An 18,378-nucleotide genomic window follows, 5' to 3' on the forward strand; every position below is an offset into this window, starting at 1 on the left:
AGTCACTGATTTTTTTTTTATTCACTGGTACCTAATTGAGTGATCAAAAATCAATAAGACAATAATAATTAATAGATACGTTCTAAAAACGAAATAATTTAAATTAATTAAATACTATCGACTTTCTTTTATTACATCTTCATTTACTACATGAATATTCATGTCTTCTTTTAGACAAAGTTTAAAAGGTTTAAAAAAAAAATCTATTGTACGTTTCATTTCAAATTTAATAAATTCAAATTAACAACAGTTAAAGTAAGTGAGTGTAAGTAAGTGTAAGTAATACTAGGCAAAATGGTACGAAAAGATGTTCATCGTCTCAAGGAAAGTTATTGGCCGATGACCAATTGTCCATGTACGGCATTTTTCTGCGGTGACCAATTGTCTGCATACCGTGTTATCATACAACAGTAAATGCTAGCGGCAGTAGTAGCAACCTATTGTTTCCCTCTCGAAATGAGTCTCACGATTAAACGGCCACAGGTTGCGCTGCGGTCGCCAAGTCGCTACTATAACCTGTGTACTTATTTTTCAGTACGGATACACTATTGTTTTATAGCGTTGGTTTCTCAAGCCTCGGCGACATTCCGACGACGTTTTGAAACGTAATTCATCGAACTTACATTCTCAATCCGACTAGGTACGACTATTGTTATCACGTGAATACGTGATTTTCATGGTCATGCCGTCGCCGCGTTCGTACACCTCGTCCGGCCTCGACGACGTGAACGACTATGATTTGGACGACCTAGGCTGCACTTTGGATATAGTACACGAGTGAGTGCCGAGTTTTTATTTTTGTTATGAACCACTGACCATTGAGTCATTCTCTATGTTAAGTGTGTTTAAATTTGATTTGATAAACTAAATTTTTGTTTTGTGGTAATTGAAATATAAGTTTGACACATGGGTAGGTCATTCTTTATAATCAAAATAATACTTCTTTGATTTTGACTTAATATACTACTACTTATATGGTAAATACTCAATATTTACTTAACTCTGTCTCAAGAGAATGATAAATGTACTGAATTATTTTCATGTATGCTGTGTTTTTACCACCAACAACCGGGTGTTAGCATGATCACTTGGTCCTTGATGTGTCAACCGCATCATTCGTGATGCGCATAATCTGATTTTTCTCTTTTGAGAAGTATATTTTAGACTGTATTTTCTATACTAGAATACCTTCTATGAATATTTTTAATGCTTTGCGACAATAGTTTTGGTTTTAATTCTGGCCTTTAAAATATTCAATTGTATTCTGAAACCAGTACTCTTTACCTTTTCATAAAAACATCAGTCAATAACATTGTTAATAACCACTAATTTATTTCTGTCAACCTATAATATTGAGTTTTAGACACAATCACACAGTATATTGTTCGATTGCCATCCAAACATTTATGTTCCAAATTATTATTTTGTGCAGCTGTAATTTTGTGCAGTTTTGTAATATTACTGTTGGTCAGCACTACCTATCCAAAACCAAATCATTGGCTACAGTGCACTATTATTTATCCGTGCCATCGCGCAAATTTGTACGATATAAATATTATGTAATAAATTATCTTACTCATTTTTGTTATATATTATTATGTAGTATTTACCTTGGTGTATATAAGTCAACTTGTTCTTGTGAGTTGTCTATTTAAAAAATGACTATATTGTGTTTTTTATTTTTTGTTTATTACCTAGAATTGACAAATTTCTCGAAGGACTTACATCTGATTGTGCCGATTTACCAGTAAACAATGATAAGCAAATTGATAACAATATAATTGATGAAATTCAAACATCCAATTTGGTAAGAATCATTAACCATATACATGAGTATATTCACATTAAAACAATTGAATATTTTTATGCCATCTATTAGTATTTTCATTACCATGTTAATCAATACTACCGCATGTAGATTATGTAAATATTTTTAGTATATTATCTTTGAGGTCTTTAAATTCTTAATCTTTTTATTCTTTGTTTACATTCATATCCAAGCATATACGTATACCTATTATCGGGATTGGTCAGTAAAGTCATCAATAGAATAAACAGAATAGGTATATTGATTGCAGTTATAAATGTTTATGTTACTGCCACAGTTGTAAATTAAGGAATAAACGTTAATAATGTTATTTTTATTTAAATTAGACTTTATAGTATGATATTGACTAGAAAATAACGTAAATATCATTTATTTTTAGGCACTGATATGTATTTAGCATTTCGTAGGGAGTGACAATAATTTCGGTCTTTCTTAGCCATAATCCACAAAAATGTTTATTGATCTTGATTGTAGAATTAGAAACTGACTTGTGTTGAAAAATCAATTTCTCTAATAGTTACTAACAATAACACACTTTCGGGTCCTGTAATATGTCAACAATCGTACAGTATTATATTCAGTACGCGATTATTAGATACATTTATATAGTATATAGTAGTTCTATAATAGAAATCCCGATAACAATATAACATTTGTTGTTCACTTTTTTACTGTAAATTATAATATTTATTGTATATTTACATTGCTTATAATATAGTGAATACCTAATGGTTAACTGTTTGTTTGTATACTGTGTAGTATAATTTTAAATTTCTTACACAATTTGAACATCTTGTTGATCAAAATTATTAAAATTGTCTACCAGTGATAGACATTAATTTAATTTTCTTGTCATAGTCATAAACATGTCAACAAAATATTGTTATGCATTGACAATATGGGCATCATCTTATTGTGGCCCAAAGTAACCTTTTTCATATCCTGATTGCGTCCAATACATATTTTGATATAAATATAATTATTGCATTCACAATTCAAACAATTGCCAATATTTGGCACGGTGATTTACAGTCCACTAGAGATAAAAGAAAAAGGCATATTATTTAATAGATACAACTGTATCGACAACTAATAAAAAAAATTATACAAATCAAAATTGAAAAATTAGAAACAAAGGAAATATGTAATTTTGAGTTATTTAAAATAAAAAGTTATAAAAATCTTCCTATGACACAATAATTTAACTTTTTTACTCTATTATTTATAGACTTGACTATTAAGTCATTTATATATTATTAATTTGTTTCATAAAAAATGATTTACCTACTATAAGTTATTATTATAATATAAAATTATTGTTGAGTATTTCAATATTACTGACAAACTTTTTTTATTGTAAAAATGTTTGCCTTTTTGAATATGACTAATTGTATGGTGCATTTTAATGAAAATATATATTTATACAACTTTATTTCTATTTTATAAATTATACATTATTTTGTGAACCAATGTTTGTTTGGATGCAATCGGGACATTTGTATTTGGTCAATAATGTATTTGGCCTTAAATTACATGATGATGGTAACAGACATTTTTGTTGTCAATACTGATTTAACACTATTTAGTTTTAATACACATTTTTAGATTTTAAAACACATTAAAAATCATAGTATTAAAAATTTTAATTAAACTACATTCAAAATTGAAGGCATTTATCAATTTAGCTTATTTTGCCTTGTAGAATCCTTATAAACTCATCTATTCTTATATTTAGCTTCTGTAGATAACAAAATTAAAGAATCAGTTATAGCTATTTACATTATAAATTGTATTAATTTATAGTTGTATTGTATTAGTGTATAAATGTATTTATTATTCTTATATAATCTTTTTTATATATAAAAATGGACCCTATTCCCCCCTTTGTCACGGCATCCCTTGAGGCGCCTTCACCAATTTCATTCATGTTTTTTTATTAATTAAAGAGGACACTGCAGAGTAGATTTTTAGGCATAAGTTTAGTCCTCTAAGGTTGCGGTTGTGGGAGAAATGTACGGTGGTGATGAAATGTCGTAATCTTTCTAGCAAAAAACTAAACTAGATAATATAATTTTTTGTAACATTCATTAGACATACCTAAAAATGATATTCCTAACACAATTTTTTTGACCAATGTCTGATAAAAGCTAGAGGATTCTAGATAATTTAAATATATCTATGAACTAGATATAACTTTGATACTTTAGAGTTAAATTATACACAAACATATGCACTTCGCTGGGTTTTCAATCTAAGTGCGGGAGATTGCCTACCTGATAATAAACTACTCACTTAATCATTAGTGAGTCTCACAGACAATGCTGGGAGTGGCATTAGATTAAAATATAATATAATTTACACTTAAAGAGACATTTATTGAATCACAAGTTTTTTTTCTTGGCAAGGCCAGAGTGGGCAGCTAGTATATATTTTATATATATTAGTGTTCCTTAGCTATGTGAGAAAAAAAAAACTATATTTTTGATCTCGCAACATAAATCAGTGTGTATTTGTATAAAAAATAAATTACCAGAAATTTTAGGTAAATCAAATAAGATTAATTTGTGCCGACTTGAACTTAATGCATTAGAAAAATATTTGTCATTTTTGATATTTCTTTAAATAGTTTGTAAGCAGTTTAGAAGATTATATTTTTATCTTGAGTTTTTTCAAGTAAATTAAATGTCTGTACATTTTTTGATTAATTCTTTGATTTATGAAATGTATAAGCTTAAAAATGTAAAATTAATAAATTAAATATGTGTACCTTTTTTACAATTGTATTACATTTTTTGATGTTCTTTCACATGTATACTGTAGTAAGATGAACTGTTTTTGCTTCTCATTGAATTTCAATGTTCCATTAAAATTGTCCATCAATTTCGCTGCCCTTTCTGCAATATCATTGACTTTGAATGAGTCAAGCACATTTTATGTGCTTATGAAATCTGTACTTGATTTCAAGGATTTCGGATCATTTTTTAAGAATTCATTGTCCATGGTCCATCAAGAAAATAGTTTTAAACTTCTCTCTGATATAGATCATCTACATTATAATTTAAACCTTCAAAAGTAGCTTGCGGAACATTACAGAACGCTGTTTTTTTTGTATCCATCTAAAGTTCCAGAAAATATGTATTATTAGGTACATATCAAAAATATCTATAATTTTTGAAAAATTTATCAAGTTCACTCTGGCACAGTTAACCTTATTTGGTTCACCTACAATTTCTAGGAATATATACATATTTTTTTTTTATATGATTTGTTACTGTTATATTATTTTTGTTGATTATTAGATTAGATTATAAAGTATTTTAGTTATTAATTACTATTTTTTATTTCAATTGAATAATATTTTCTTTCATATTGTTTAGAAATCTTGAAATCTAACTTGTTAAAAGTTTTTTAACTAAGTTTTTTAATAATATAAATTAAAAAATAAATAAATGTTTTGAAATATTTAAATATTTGTTTTTTTTTATTATTATTTAGGAAGTAGTTGATAACAGCAGAACTTCAACCAATCAGATTGATGTAGAATTTGTTGGGTAACACCTTTTTTGTTTCAATTATTATAAGATTTATTTTTGTACAATGTAAAAATGTTAAAATGTTAAAAAAATATAGTAAAGATTCAGCTGTGTTTCAACTCCTGGAAGACCACGAGAATTTTGGTGTATATGAGCACAATCCAAATGAATGTAACTGGAATGTTTTTTATAAAACACTCCCCCCTGTAAGTTATTTGTCTTAGAAAACAAAATTTTAATTTAAAAATAGCTGTAATATTATGATTTACTGTTTTCTAAACTTCTCATGTAAATAATGTATTCTTTTAGGGTGAACAAAAATTTGTCAAAGTAGAGCCAAAGACTGAAATTGTCAATGGTAATTATCAACTATTTTATATTTTGATAGTTTTTATTTGCAAAATGAATTACTATTATTTTTTTTTTTCAATTGGTTAAAGTACCTTAGTGGTTCTTATTAAATTAATAAGCTTTAGAAAAGCTTACAATTTTATTACAATTATTAGCAGCTATACAGTCATATTTTTATCTTATTTTCTACGCTTGGTAACTAAGAAAAATACATTTTCTTCTGATAAAGGAAATAAAAATGTTTCTAATGCTGGTTTCACATTTAACTATGTGTGGTTAAATTTTATCAAGTTTGAATGTTGCAACCAATTTATCTTGGTGATTTACAATGGTTGTGTTTTTACTTTTAGATTACTTCAACACAGACTCGGAAAATAAATTGGAAACTTTCTCTTTTAATCTTGATAATACTCAGGTAATAATTTATTAATACATATAGATGTTAGGTTAGATTGTGTACTAAAAGTAGATAGTAGCTTACTTAATAAATACAAGGGTGATGTATACACTACCCATGCAAATATATATTTTTTTTTTTTTTGGGGGGGGGGGGGGATACCTATATTTGTAAGACAATGTTTAAACCATCTTTTACATATTATAATAATAATAATATAAGATGTGACCAATGGCTTCCATTTTAATAAACTGAAAATATTATTTTATAGACCCTACCGTAAAGGAGTGGTAAAATGAGCTATAAACACCCTCCAGTTCTGATGAAGTTCATTGATATATCATTTATTGTGAATTTTTCAGTAGTTTCTGAGTTTTAATTCTAGGTAAATTAACATCATACATCTTATATTCATTTTTATACCGAAATGTTTAACCAAAAAAATGTAAATGCAATACTTTTATTAATTATGATAGTTATATAATATGTAGCCAATAGCAGCCCTATTAGTAGACAAAAAAAAATATTCTATTTCTATTTTCCAAATTTAAATTCTTACTTGAGCTACCTATAAGGATTGAAAAGTATACTGTTAACACCCTCCAAGTCCCTACAAATCTATTGATATAACTTTTGATTGGTCAAGCCATTCAAAAGTTACACTACAGCAACAGAATACACTCAAGACTAATATATAATGTATGTATAAGATTAATAAATCAACAACTTGATTAACCACAAATAATATTTTAGCCTATGGTAATGTGTCTTCAGAATTTTTGTTTTAACAATTCTACTCTCAATTCTTTAAAGAATTAAAAATACATTTTTTTAGTAAATAAAATGTATTTTCTCAATTCTTTAAAGAATTAAAAATACATTTTTTTAGTAAATAAAATGTATTTTATTATCAATCAATTGTATTCAAAATATGCCTATTAAGTTCTATAAAATGAATACTAAATTCCTCTTTGTAATAAGTGCTTTCATTTTCTTTAAGTACAATATTCATAATTATGAAATAATAATCATTTCAGATAATCCTTTTACAATGTTTTACAATTTAATTTATTATATTATACTGAATGTACACTTGCCGAACAAGTAGGATACATTAAAAGTAATTTCAAAATGTTGCACATTTTAGTATTTGTCACCCAAATGTTTCTAACTTAACTGTTAGTATGTTGTTTGTTTGCCTATTATCCTATTGTCGGCATACATAATTTAAAGTTGGTACCTATCATATGAATGTTATTACTAATAACTAGAGCTCAGATATAAATGCCCTTTCAAAAAATACATTTATGACCTAAAATTTAAAAAATGTCATAAAAAAATTCGGCAGAACTGACGCCGGATTTCTTCAGAAATTTTATTTAAAAATCTGATTGCTTATGTTATTTTAGTACAATGAATGTATTTATACATTATTATTTTATTTTATTTGACATACTACTAGAAGTAAGTTAAAAGTGACCTATACAAATTGTAAGTGCCCTAAAAATGTTTAAAAGTGTATATAAACACCAAGAACCTTCTGGAAATTCAACAAACATTTGTTGTTAGCATACTATTTATTTGAAACACATTTAGATCTTGGAATTCATCCTGTCAAGCATTCCATAATAAAAGATACAAATTCATTGAAATCTGAGCCTTACTTAAAAGTTAAATCTAAAGATTTGGATGCTCGTGCATTTTCATATCTTTTTCCTTGATTAATAAAAGCTGCAGAGTGGAATAGAAATTTTTTATGACCTATAGAAGATGAAATCAAAAATTTTATACTGCATATACTTGCATATTCCGATCCATTTTTCTTTCAAAGCATATTCATATTTTATTAGTGCATAATAATGCATACTTGGTGTTTTTAGATTTAACTTGACATTTAACATAGAATTATTGCCTATTTCAATTACTAATATAGAAATTTTATCTTTACTGATAAATATTATTGGAAGTTCATAATAGCTAATAAGTACTTTTGGGTACTTTAAGTTTTTTGGAGCATGAACATTAAATACTATAATTTATTATAAAATATTGTTAAAAATTAATTTTAATAAGCCATGTCCCACAATATTTTACCTCGAGTTACAGATGTACAATTTTATCACATAATAATATGTGTGTGGTAATTTTGACTAGGTTTGATAATCAAATTCAATGTTTACAAAGTTTGACTTTATTATTATTGTTACTTTTTTCATTTAAATAGTAGGTTCTCTCAACTTATCAATTTAATGAATAATAATAAGTTGTGTTATAAGATGATTACTTAAAACAGCTTTATGCAGTTGATTGTTATCACTCAGATTTATTAAATTTAATTTATGAATCAAATACTAATTTATAGTTTTAAAACATCAATAAAATATACTTATGATACTTCAAGAATCAAAAGAATTGTGAGCTTTGTATGTTTTCTGTGATTTCATATAATATCCTTTTTTTTATTCCCCACATTTACGTATTTTCACATAAATAAAATTGTGCCGAGTGCAATAAATATTATATATTGTAATTCTATGTATAGCCATACATGGTGATTTTTTTTAAAGACCTGAGATCTATAGTTTGTTGAAAGTATGATGTGCGAATGTATTCAACACTTGCTTTATTACATTTTTTTTTATACATGACTCAAATAATTTCGATACCTAGGCAATCATTATTCATTAAATACCTGCGTTTTGTTATAATTTAATTTAAAGCAGATATTTTATAATTCGTTATTTGTACATATGACATAATTTGTTGAAAAAGGTCCATAATATTTTTAAAAAGTATAACACTTGAATAAATTAATGTTATGTAAAGAGAAATGTATCGTTTTGAAACAATTACAAAAACAAATTGCAGAAAGAATGGTTTTTGTACATAATACATAATGTTGTGCGTTGTACTTTTAACTAAGTAGAATTCTCAGGTCTACAAAAAAAATATCCCTTGTATAATAATTGATTATAGTTCCTATTACATTCTTGAATGTATGTCAGTCTTGGTTAAGAAAAATAACTTTAACCATTATAAATAATCTGATCGTAATATTTCCATACATAATAATATGTACCGTTCAATTATAGTTATAATTAAAGACCAGACTTTGCATAAAATGCATGTTGCTATTTTCAACATCATATACATTCAGTCAATGAGTGTCTACAAATCATTGCTTGATTGATTAAATATCAAAATTGTATAGTGCGTATTTTTACATGTTTTGCATATTTTTTCATATTTTAACAAAAAAACTACAAATATACACCTAACAATCTAAAATGATGTTGAGCAAAAATATCAACAGATTATTGGTGCGTTTATATAATATTAATATCAAATATTTTACATCTCAAAGAATATTCGGATGCGAAAAATAGCCAATAGGTTAGGTTATTGTTTTTCCAATTAACATACTACATACAATTTTTAGTACTTTTTTCCTATTTATATCAGTATATCACTATTGTATCTACTATTTAATTTTAATAAAATATTTTTTACAATGTATGATAAAAAATTAAAGTACAACTTAATAAATTACATTATTGTATTACATATTTGTTATATTATACATCTTATTTTTTGTTTATGAACATTTTAATAAAACTAATAAATAATTATCACTGCAAAATTATAATCAAGAACAAAATATAATAAAAATTGAAATTTTATTTTGCTTGTATTGTATCTTTTTCTTGCACATTTTGACTTTTTTAGTGCATATTTTAAAATTTTAAATGCATATAAATCTGGTCTTTAGTTAAATTGTATTCAAATATTCATAACATTTCTTTTTATGAATGATTAATGCTTCATTTGTTTTTTTTTTTGTTTTATTATTTTTATTATTAGTTGGTCAATATGTAATAACACATAATCAACAAACATTTTGCATAAAGTAATCTTATATTACAATTGTATTGTTCTTTAAAAAATGATAAAGTTCAATATACATTTTTATTCACTTAAAATAGTTTTTATTTATTCATAAATATCATAAACGCCCATAAACTAAATCATTTCATATTTATAGGAAAAATCAATTTTCGAACAACATTCTTCTGAAGTTTTTTCAACTGGTAAAGTAGTTCTTAATTATTAATCTTGTTCTTAAACTACTAAATTTAAACTGATACTTTTAGGTGCTTCCACTAGTAGCATTTCATATGCAGATAATGAATTAGAAAACTTCTCTTTCACGTTGAAAGCTGATAATATCAAAGTAAGTTATAATTATGTACATTGAGTGATTTAAAATAAATAACATAATATCTAAGGGAGTACATAATAAGGTTTACAACTTAATCAATATTAATCATACATTCACTTTGTTAAATTTTATATTTTATGTATCCTAGTCAAATTATATGGACATGATTCTTTAGTTTTTGTGTTATTGTATATGGTTTCTAAACATGGTATATAGCGTGATTTTTTAAGCATGGTCGCCCCCATTTTTCTTTTTAATAATACATGTTTTATTCAAATTCTGATTATTAGATATTTTAAGTAGACCTTAGTACCATATTTTCAAATTACTGATATTTTTTGTACTACTTATGGAAGGAGTATCCTGAGGCTATACAAACTACTATTTTTCAAATGAGAACAACCTTTTTTACTAAACATTTTTTAGTGAATGATTTTTTAGAAAAATTTTATGTAGGTATCTAAATAAAAATTTCAATAAATGGTTTCTGAGTTTTTAAAATGTTTATAATAGGGATAATAATCCTTAAAAATAGTTTTATTTAAATAAAAACTATATGTAATGTTTGATTTAGTATTTTTACTTGTCTCATTTTAACAAATTATATTGGTATATATTATATATTTTTTTATTTACAGGAAACTCCAATTTTTGATCAACATTCTTCTGAAGCTTTTACAACTGGTAAAGTTATTCTTAATTATTATACTTGCTATTTAACTACTAAGTGTGAACTGATACTTTTAGGTGCGTCCACTAGTCATATTTCACATGCAGGTAATGAATTGGCAAACTTCTCTTACACATTAAAAGCTGACAATGTCAAAGTAAGTTATAATTATGTACATTTAGTAATTTAAAATAAATAATATAACATTTTAAAGGAGTATATAACAAGGATCACTTAAACATTCATTCCCCTTGTGTAATTTTATATCTTATGAAATCTACAGTCAATGTATAATAGATACACAATTATTTTATTTTAATGTACATTCTATACAATTTTTAATAACTATTCGCTAAAAGCATATTATTTAAAACTAATTTCCAATTAGAAGGCACAACACAAGCATAATTTTTCTTTTCTTTGTCTGTCTTGCATATGTGAAGAGTCCTTATTTATAAAACAACTCATAAGTATATTCTTCCTGCAAATTGAACATATAGTCTTAATATTTTTATTATTTTAGAAGTCAATTCATTTGTGCATTATTTGTTAGCAAACCTGACTACTTAATTGTTAAATTATAGCTGCAATGTATTCAAATATTCAGAACAATTCATTTTTCATAAATGATAGGAAGTGTGAATTGTATTTCTATGAGTTTTATTATTTTGAAATATTACTTGAATTAAAAAAAAAACCTGTGGTTGAGGAAAACTTATTTTATTTTTAAAAGTGTGAAAAGGTCCATTTGCATTTTTATTAACTTAAAATAATAACATCATTTTTTATTTACAGGAAAAACCAATTTTTGGGCAACATTCTTCTGAAGCTATTTCAACTGGTAAAATAATTTTTACTTATTTATCTTGCTCTTGGACTACTAAATTGAAACTGATGCTTTTAGGTGCTGATACTAATGACATTTCATACTCAGATAATGAATTGGAAAACTTCTCTTTCTCTTTAAAAACTGATAATATTAAAGTAAGTTATAAGTATGTGTATGTACATTTAATGACTTAAAATAAATAAAGCAGAATTTTAAAGAAGTACATGATATAGTTAACAACTTAATCACACATTCTCCATATTTAGTTTTATATTTAAGGAAATCTCAACTCAATGTATATTATTATTTTGTTTTGATACTAGTTTTTTTTTAATGTCTTAAACATTGTATACAATTTTGAATTTGACATTTCAATTTTTTGAGAAGTTATTTATGTTTAAAAATGCAAGATTTAAATAGTATGATACCTGATATTTTCTCCTCTTCGCTAAAATACATAAAATCTTTAATATTTGTATGAAACCATAATTTTAATCTATGAAGTTGGTATTGAAATGTAATTATATTATTCATAAAAATCGGTTAGTTAATGTATTTCAGGCTGTACAAATTGATCAATGCACTGTTAATCAAAATAATTCTGCTATTTATTAATTTATAATACTATAGAAATTTCAAAAAAGTTTATATTTATATGTATTCTTGTTTGATTGCCAATCAATCAATTAATTAAATTTTTTTTCAACAAATACCTAAATTGTTAATTTGTATACACAATGTGTCACTTATGAACAGTAATTCATAATATTAAGTAAATATAAGAATATTATAACTGTTATGTACATTATATCCAATGGTGTATTCAAAATGTTGGTGCTTCGATGACTTGCTCTTTATCCTTTAAAAATAATTCAGTGTACACTCAATTAACTATAAATTACATTCAAAACATTCCTAAAAATACAGTTATTTCATATTTATTTTTAAATTCTGAGCAAATTACAGAATTTTAGAATTATGTAGATTATATCTAAAAACAGACAATTTTTTACTTGAGAATTTAAATTTTTTTTAGTTGCTTTCAAATAATTGTTAATTAAATGACATTGCATAAAGGAAAATTTTTATCTTAAATCATAAAATCATCATCAATCTTAATTTGCCTCAGTGGCCCTCCTAACATTGTACATTTATTGTTGTATAATCTGACCATGAGTAAGAAGAAAAAATCTTTTTAAAAAAAAATGTCACAAACAAAAACATTTTTTTTTCCTTTAACATAATGTTATTAGCTAATTTTAGCCAACAGCTAATTTCGTATAATTTTAACCTCAAAACTAAAATCTAAATCTTAAATCTTATTTAATCAACAAAACATCTATACACAACTGTACTCGGAATACATATTAAGTTGCTATATCACGCTTGAGACAGACAAAAAAAACAAACGTTAGTTTTGTGGGGGTACTAAATAATAAAATTTTTTAGATTAGAAATTAAATGCAATTTTTTAAAGATAATTTATCTAGTATTAATATTAAAAGGTGGAAACTATTAAAAATGTAAATATCTTAGTTCTAACAATAACACCTCTATAACCTTATCTGTTCAGAATCAATAATTATTATGATGTTATTTTATGTTAATTATCATTTTTCATTAAATAATTATTGTTATGTTGTCTTTCTGTTATTTTATTTACTCACAACTAAACATATAATTTTAGAAGAATGCATTTAGAAAACCAAACCCATGGTACCGCAAAGATTCTACGCAAAGAAACAATGTTTTTCACCAAACATTTAAGAATCAATATCATGGAAATGGTTCATTAGTATCGTCTCTTAATAACAACAATAACTATAAGGTTGGTTTTAAAGTTTATTACAGTTTTTCATTAAATAATTATTGATATGTTGGCTTTCTGTTATTTTATTTACTTACATTTAACATACAATTTTAGAATGCATTCAGAAAGCCAAACTCATGGTACCGCAAAGATTCAACTCAAAGAAACAAAGATTTTCCACAAACATTTAAAAATCAGTATCAGGGAAAAAGTACATTACTATCTGCTCCTAATAATAATAGTTCAAAATATTTCCCACCAAGAAATAATAATTTACAAACTAATAGAGGTAATTCTAACAACTTCAAGAAAATGCCAAATGAAATACAAGGTATGTTTATCATTGTGTATTATTTATATTTTTATTTTAATTTATGTATTAGATAACTAGAACTTATGTACTTTTGTTAATATTAAAATTTTTTTTTGTCATATAATACTATGATTTAAATTAATTCTTGGTTTTAAAAATCAATTTCAGGAAATAACAATTTCGTACATAGTTCATCGTTCCCAAGGAATAACAATGAACAGATCAATTTTAAATTTGGAAAAAATAATTCTCAATTTATACCAAAATATATTGAAAACCCAAATTTAAATACTTCAAGACAATCGCATCTTCCACCTGTACCAATAATTAAACCTCATAGTATAGTCGGTGAAGTAAGTAAAATTATTTACAAATTAAACAAATAATCATTTAATTTTCCTATTTATTAAGTTTTATTAATTAATATATTAAATGAGCAGTTATTTGTAATGACAAATTTGGTATAGAAAATTATATTTATACATACAATTTAGATAATTATCTTTACATTAAAATAAATTAACAACTACCTTATGGCTCTAATTATTGACTAATAATTTTTATTTTAATATTATAAAATATAAGAATTATTAAAAGATTTAAATATGTTAATGGAAAGTTAGAAAAATTACCCTATATATTAAAAACTTAAGATGTGAGACAAAATTATTTCATAAAATCAAAATATGATGAGATCTAGTTAAACTATATTTTATTGATTTATGGACGTAATTGTTTCTCATTATCATGTATAACACTGCAATTTTTACAATGAACTTTAAGCTTTTGGTCGTCATTTTCCAAGTAATTATTTTGCAGGCAAAATTCTAGTCAGCTGTTTCTTACAGAATTGTCCATTGCATCCCATTGCCTTATTACATATACCTTTTTAGGATTTCATAAGCAGTTTTATTCTCTCATACTACATTAATAGTTGATAGCAGTCCTAGTAACTATTTGAATAGTTCTAAAAGTTAAAATATACTGATAAAAAATTATTTTTAATGTCTCATAAAAATGTGTATATTTTTTTTCATGTATTTCAATACAATTTTCTCATCCATGAACATAATAATTTATTTGATTTTAGTATTTGTGTCCTGTGTCTTTGGTTGGAACAACTATAAAATTTTTATCAAGAAAACTGGCAAATACAAGCATGCGAGAACAAATTATCATAGAATTAGCCTCACATGGTATCTTGGAGGCAAGTAATTTAAATTCATATAATATTTTAGTTCTTTTCAAAATGTATCGATTGTATAATTATTATGTTTTGGCTAAATCCAATTAAAAAATATCAAAAATATAAAATAATTTAATTAATATTGAAGAGGAAGCGCGCAATATTTGTTTTTTTCTCAGATCAACACGCAACTTAGATAAAACGCTTTCACTTAGTCGTTTTCATTTTTTTTATTTTTAAGTTACCCTCAAGTAAAATCACCCATTACACAATGATAGAGAATAATATTTTTGAAGGTATGACATATTGGTTTTATATTTTATTATTATTTTACTTTCAAGATAAAATTGTTTGTTGATTAATGATATTTATATTTTTCTGACTCAATTCTTAGTCTAACTTATATGACATACCCTCAAAAATGTTATTCTCTATCATTTTTTTATAGGTTTTTTTAATCTAACTTAATTAAAAATTTTTTTTAAAAACAATTCTGTTTGAATGCGGTTTTTTGTATTGTACATGGGCCAGAGAAAAAAACAAATAGTACATTCTCTTAATAATACCTAATTAAATATATCAACTCCATAAAATGATAATGAAAATGATATATATTTATCATAAAATTGCTATGTATGTTTAAGACTTGTTTTAGTTGTTGGAGGTATAAACAAAGGAACCTCAATTATCCGGGGTAATATTGGGGAGGTGGTTAGATATGAATAAATGAAATCCACGGTTAATCAAAACTATGTATGTACATACCTGCAATACACATAGTCATATTGTGATTGTTTAAAATTTCATCTATATGTTTGTTGATGGTGCACAGTAATGCTTGCTTAAGGGGCCCCGGCAGAAGGCGCTGTTTTCCGTCAGTCCCTAAACATTCCCTATACTAGTGCATGTAAAAACCATCATTTTTCAGTATCTAATTGAATGCGATGCTCTTTTGTTCAACGGATTACGATTGATTTCAGTAATTGTGAGATAATAAAAATATTATTGCTCTTTTCTGGGTTTAATCAATGATTAGAATATACAGAAGAGTATTCTTGATATTTCATTCTTCATATTTCAATTTTTGTTTTTCCTTCCAAACAATATTTGTGATAGACAATCATCAGTTTCTTTCTCCGTAGCATCTTTTTATGTATAACTTTGTCTTACACAATGTTTGCATTCAGGAATTCTTTAATATTATCTTTACTCAAATTGTAATCAGTATAACAATTTTACAAAGTTTAAGTACTAATAATTATTAAATAAAATAATAATGTAAACCAATGTACCTTATATTATTTGTACCTCAAACAATAGAAAAATTATCAATATTATGACCGTCAGGTGTCTTCGGCGACATTATCTGCCTGAACTTCTAATAAGTTCAATAATGTTACTCATGTGATTGACTGTTAGCTACACTATCAGCCTCAAACTCCAATAAGTGTGAAAATTTAACATGATATTACAAATAAATATTTAGTTAAATTACAAAAGTATAAACCAATAAGACTTTTCAGCCACACCATCAGTTTCAAATAATGGCAAGTGTTATAATTGTACACATAAATACAATAATATATTAAATATAATAATATAAAACAGTTAATCATTGCCATTATCATCTGAACCATTGTATTTATTCAAGTTATTGAATTTTGTTGTCAGAAAGAGAGATAGTAATGTAATAACAATTTATAATACGTTGGTTCTCTTATTTATTTTACAATAGGTAGTATTGTAATAGTCACCTTTGTTATACCTATGATAATATCATAATTAGTTGCCAGATTTAAATGCCTTTAAAACAATACAAATATGCTCCAAAAAATAGCCAAAAATGTCCTATAATTTTTTTTTTTATACATTCGTTATTTCTAAATAAAGGTTTTATTTCTAATAATTATTATTTCATTTAAAAAAAATTTGAAACATTAAAAAGTGACTTAATACATTATGATATTTGACATACATACCTCTAAGTGTTATTCATTCTAAACACACCAAAATAAAAATGAATGTTAAATTCGAAGTAACTCTATTTCACCTATTCAATTTGAGCATTACATTGAATAATAATAGTTGTTTAATATGTTTAAACACCAAAGATCTTTTTTTATCCAAAAGAATATTTTTGGACTTCGAAAAGCTCTTTTCGATGTTCATAGATGTAATAGGAGCGAATTTCATGTGATAAATATCATTTGTAGTTCTAGTACAAAACTTATGCTTCAAAAATTCAATAAAAGAAAAAAAATTGGAAATAACTACTTTTGAAGTATTGCTGAGTAGCGGTAATTTATAAATAAGAATGATTAAATGTTTTTTAATGTAATTAACATACTAAATAATGATTCCTTGTTTCAATAAAATTACTTATTTAATTTGTTGTGATATTTTTATTATTTCTAAAATATCCAATATTTATTATAACACTCACCATTAAATACTTATCTCTTAATAAATATAACAGTTGTCTGGAGAAATTTTAATCCACATTAATTTAAAAACTATTTTGTTAGTTCTTTTTAATTATTTCAATAAATAGATTGTACTGTTATTTTTTTCAGAACAATTGGTGGACACCAGATGATATGTTTTACGCAACATATACAGAAAGGAGTATTGCTCAACATGTATTTAAAATATATCCTCATAACTCAAAAAGTTCATATTAATACAAAGAGTTCTATTTAATTTATACATGTGTTATTTTTTAGTCCATTCATGCTTTACATAACTAGTAGAACTTTTATAGTAAATATTACATATATTCATAACACAAATAGAATAAGGATAATGTATCTTACATTCAATGTTACAATCCTTAACCCGAATTATAAATATTGCATATTTATTTTAAAAATATGGTACATAGATCATAATTAGCATAGTTAATAGTAGTATATTTAAAGCAATAATATAACAATTTCTACTACACCAAGTACTGTATGTTGTATGTCACTGTAACATTGAATTTTATGAGACAGTGGTTTTAAGATTTTAAATTAATAATAATATAATATTAATAATTTTAGTTGTAGATTTTTATTTTTGGTAGTTACAACTGATTAACCAGTCAAATATTCTTTGAATTACATAAATTAATTACTTTTCGGTCTTAATATTTTTTTAAACAATTATAATATATCTTTTAATTGTAAATGGGACTTGTTATAATAATAATAATAATAATAACAATAACAACAACATTATACAAATTAATGTATACAAAAATC

General features: G+C 24.9%; 1 protein-coding gene across 1 annotated transcript; it reads left to right on the forward strand.

Moving 5' to 3' along the window:
- The first annotated feature begins 504 nt into the window (after positions 1-504).
- Positions 505-17,836, forward strand: LOC111038769 (putative uncharacterized protein DDB_G0282133). Its single transcript, XM_022321993.1, has 17 exons — positions 505-777; positions 1,699-1,807; positions 5,324-5,379; positions 5,459-5,567; positions 5,671-5,719; positions 6,063-6,127; positions 10,152-10,197; positions 10,261-10,340; positions 10,967-11,012; positions 11,076-11,155; positions 11,794-11,839; positions 11,903-11,982; positions 13,515-13,655; positions 13,752-13,968; positions 14,119-14,303; positions 15,041-15,157; positions 17,710-17,836. Exons 1-17 carry the CDS (start codon positions 677-679, stop codon positions 17,815-17,817), a joined length of 1,635 nt encoding a protein of 544 aa, XP_022177685.1. The 5' UTR covers positions 505-676; the 3' UTR covers positions 17,818-17,836.
- The last annotated feature ends 542 nt before the right edge of the window (positions 17,837-18,378 follow it).

This window comes from Myzus persicae, unplaced genomic scaffold (assembly GCF_001856785.1).
Source record: "Myzus persicae strain clone G006 unplaced genomic scaffold, MPER_G0061.0, whole genome shotgun sequence".
NCBI classification, from domain to species: domain Eukaryota; kingdom Metazoa; phylum Arthropoda; class Insecta; order Hemiptera; family Aphididae; genus Myzus; species Myzus persicae.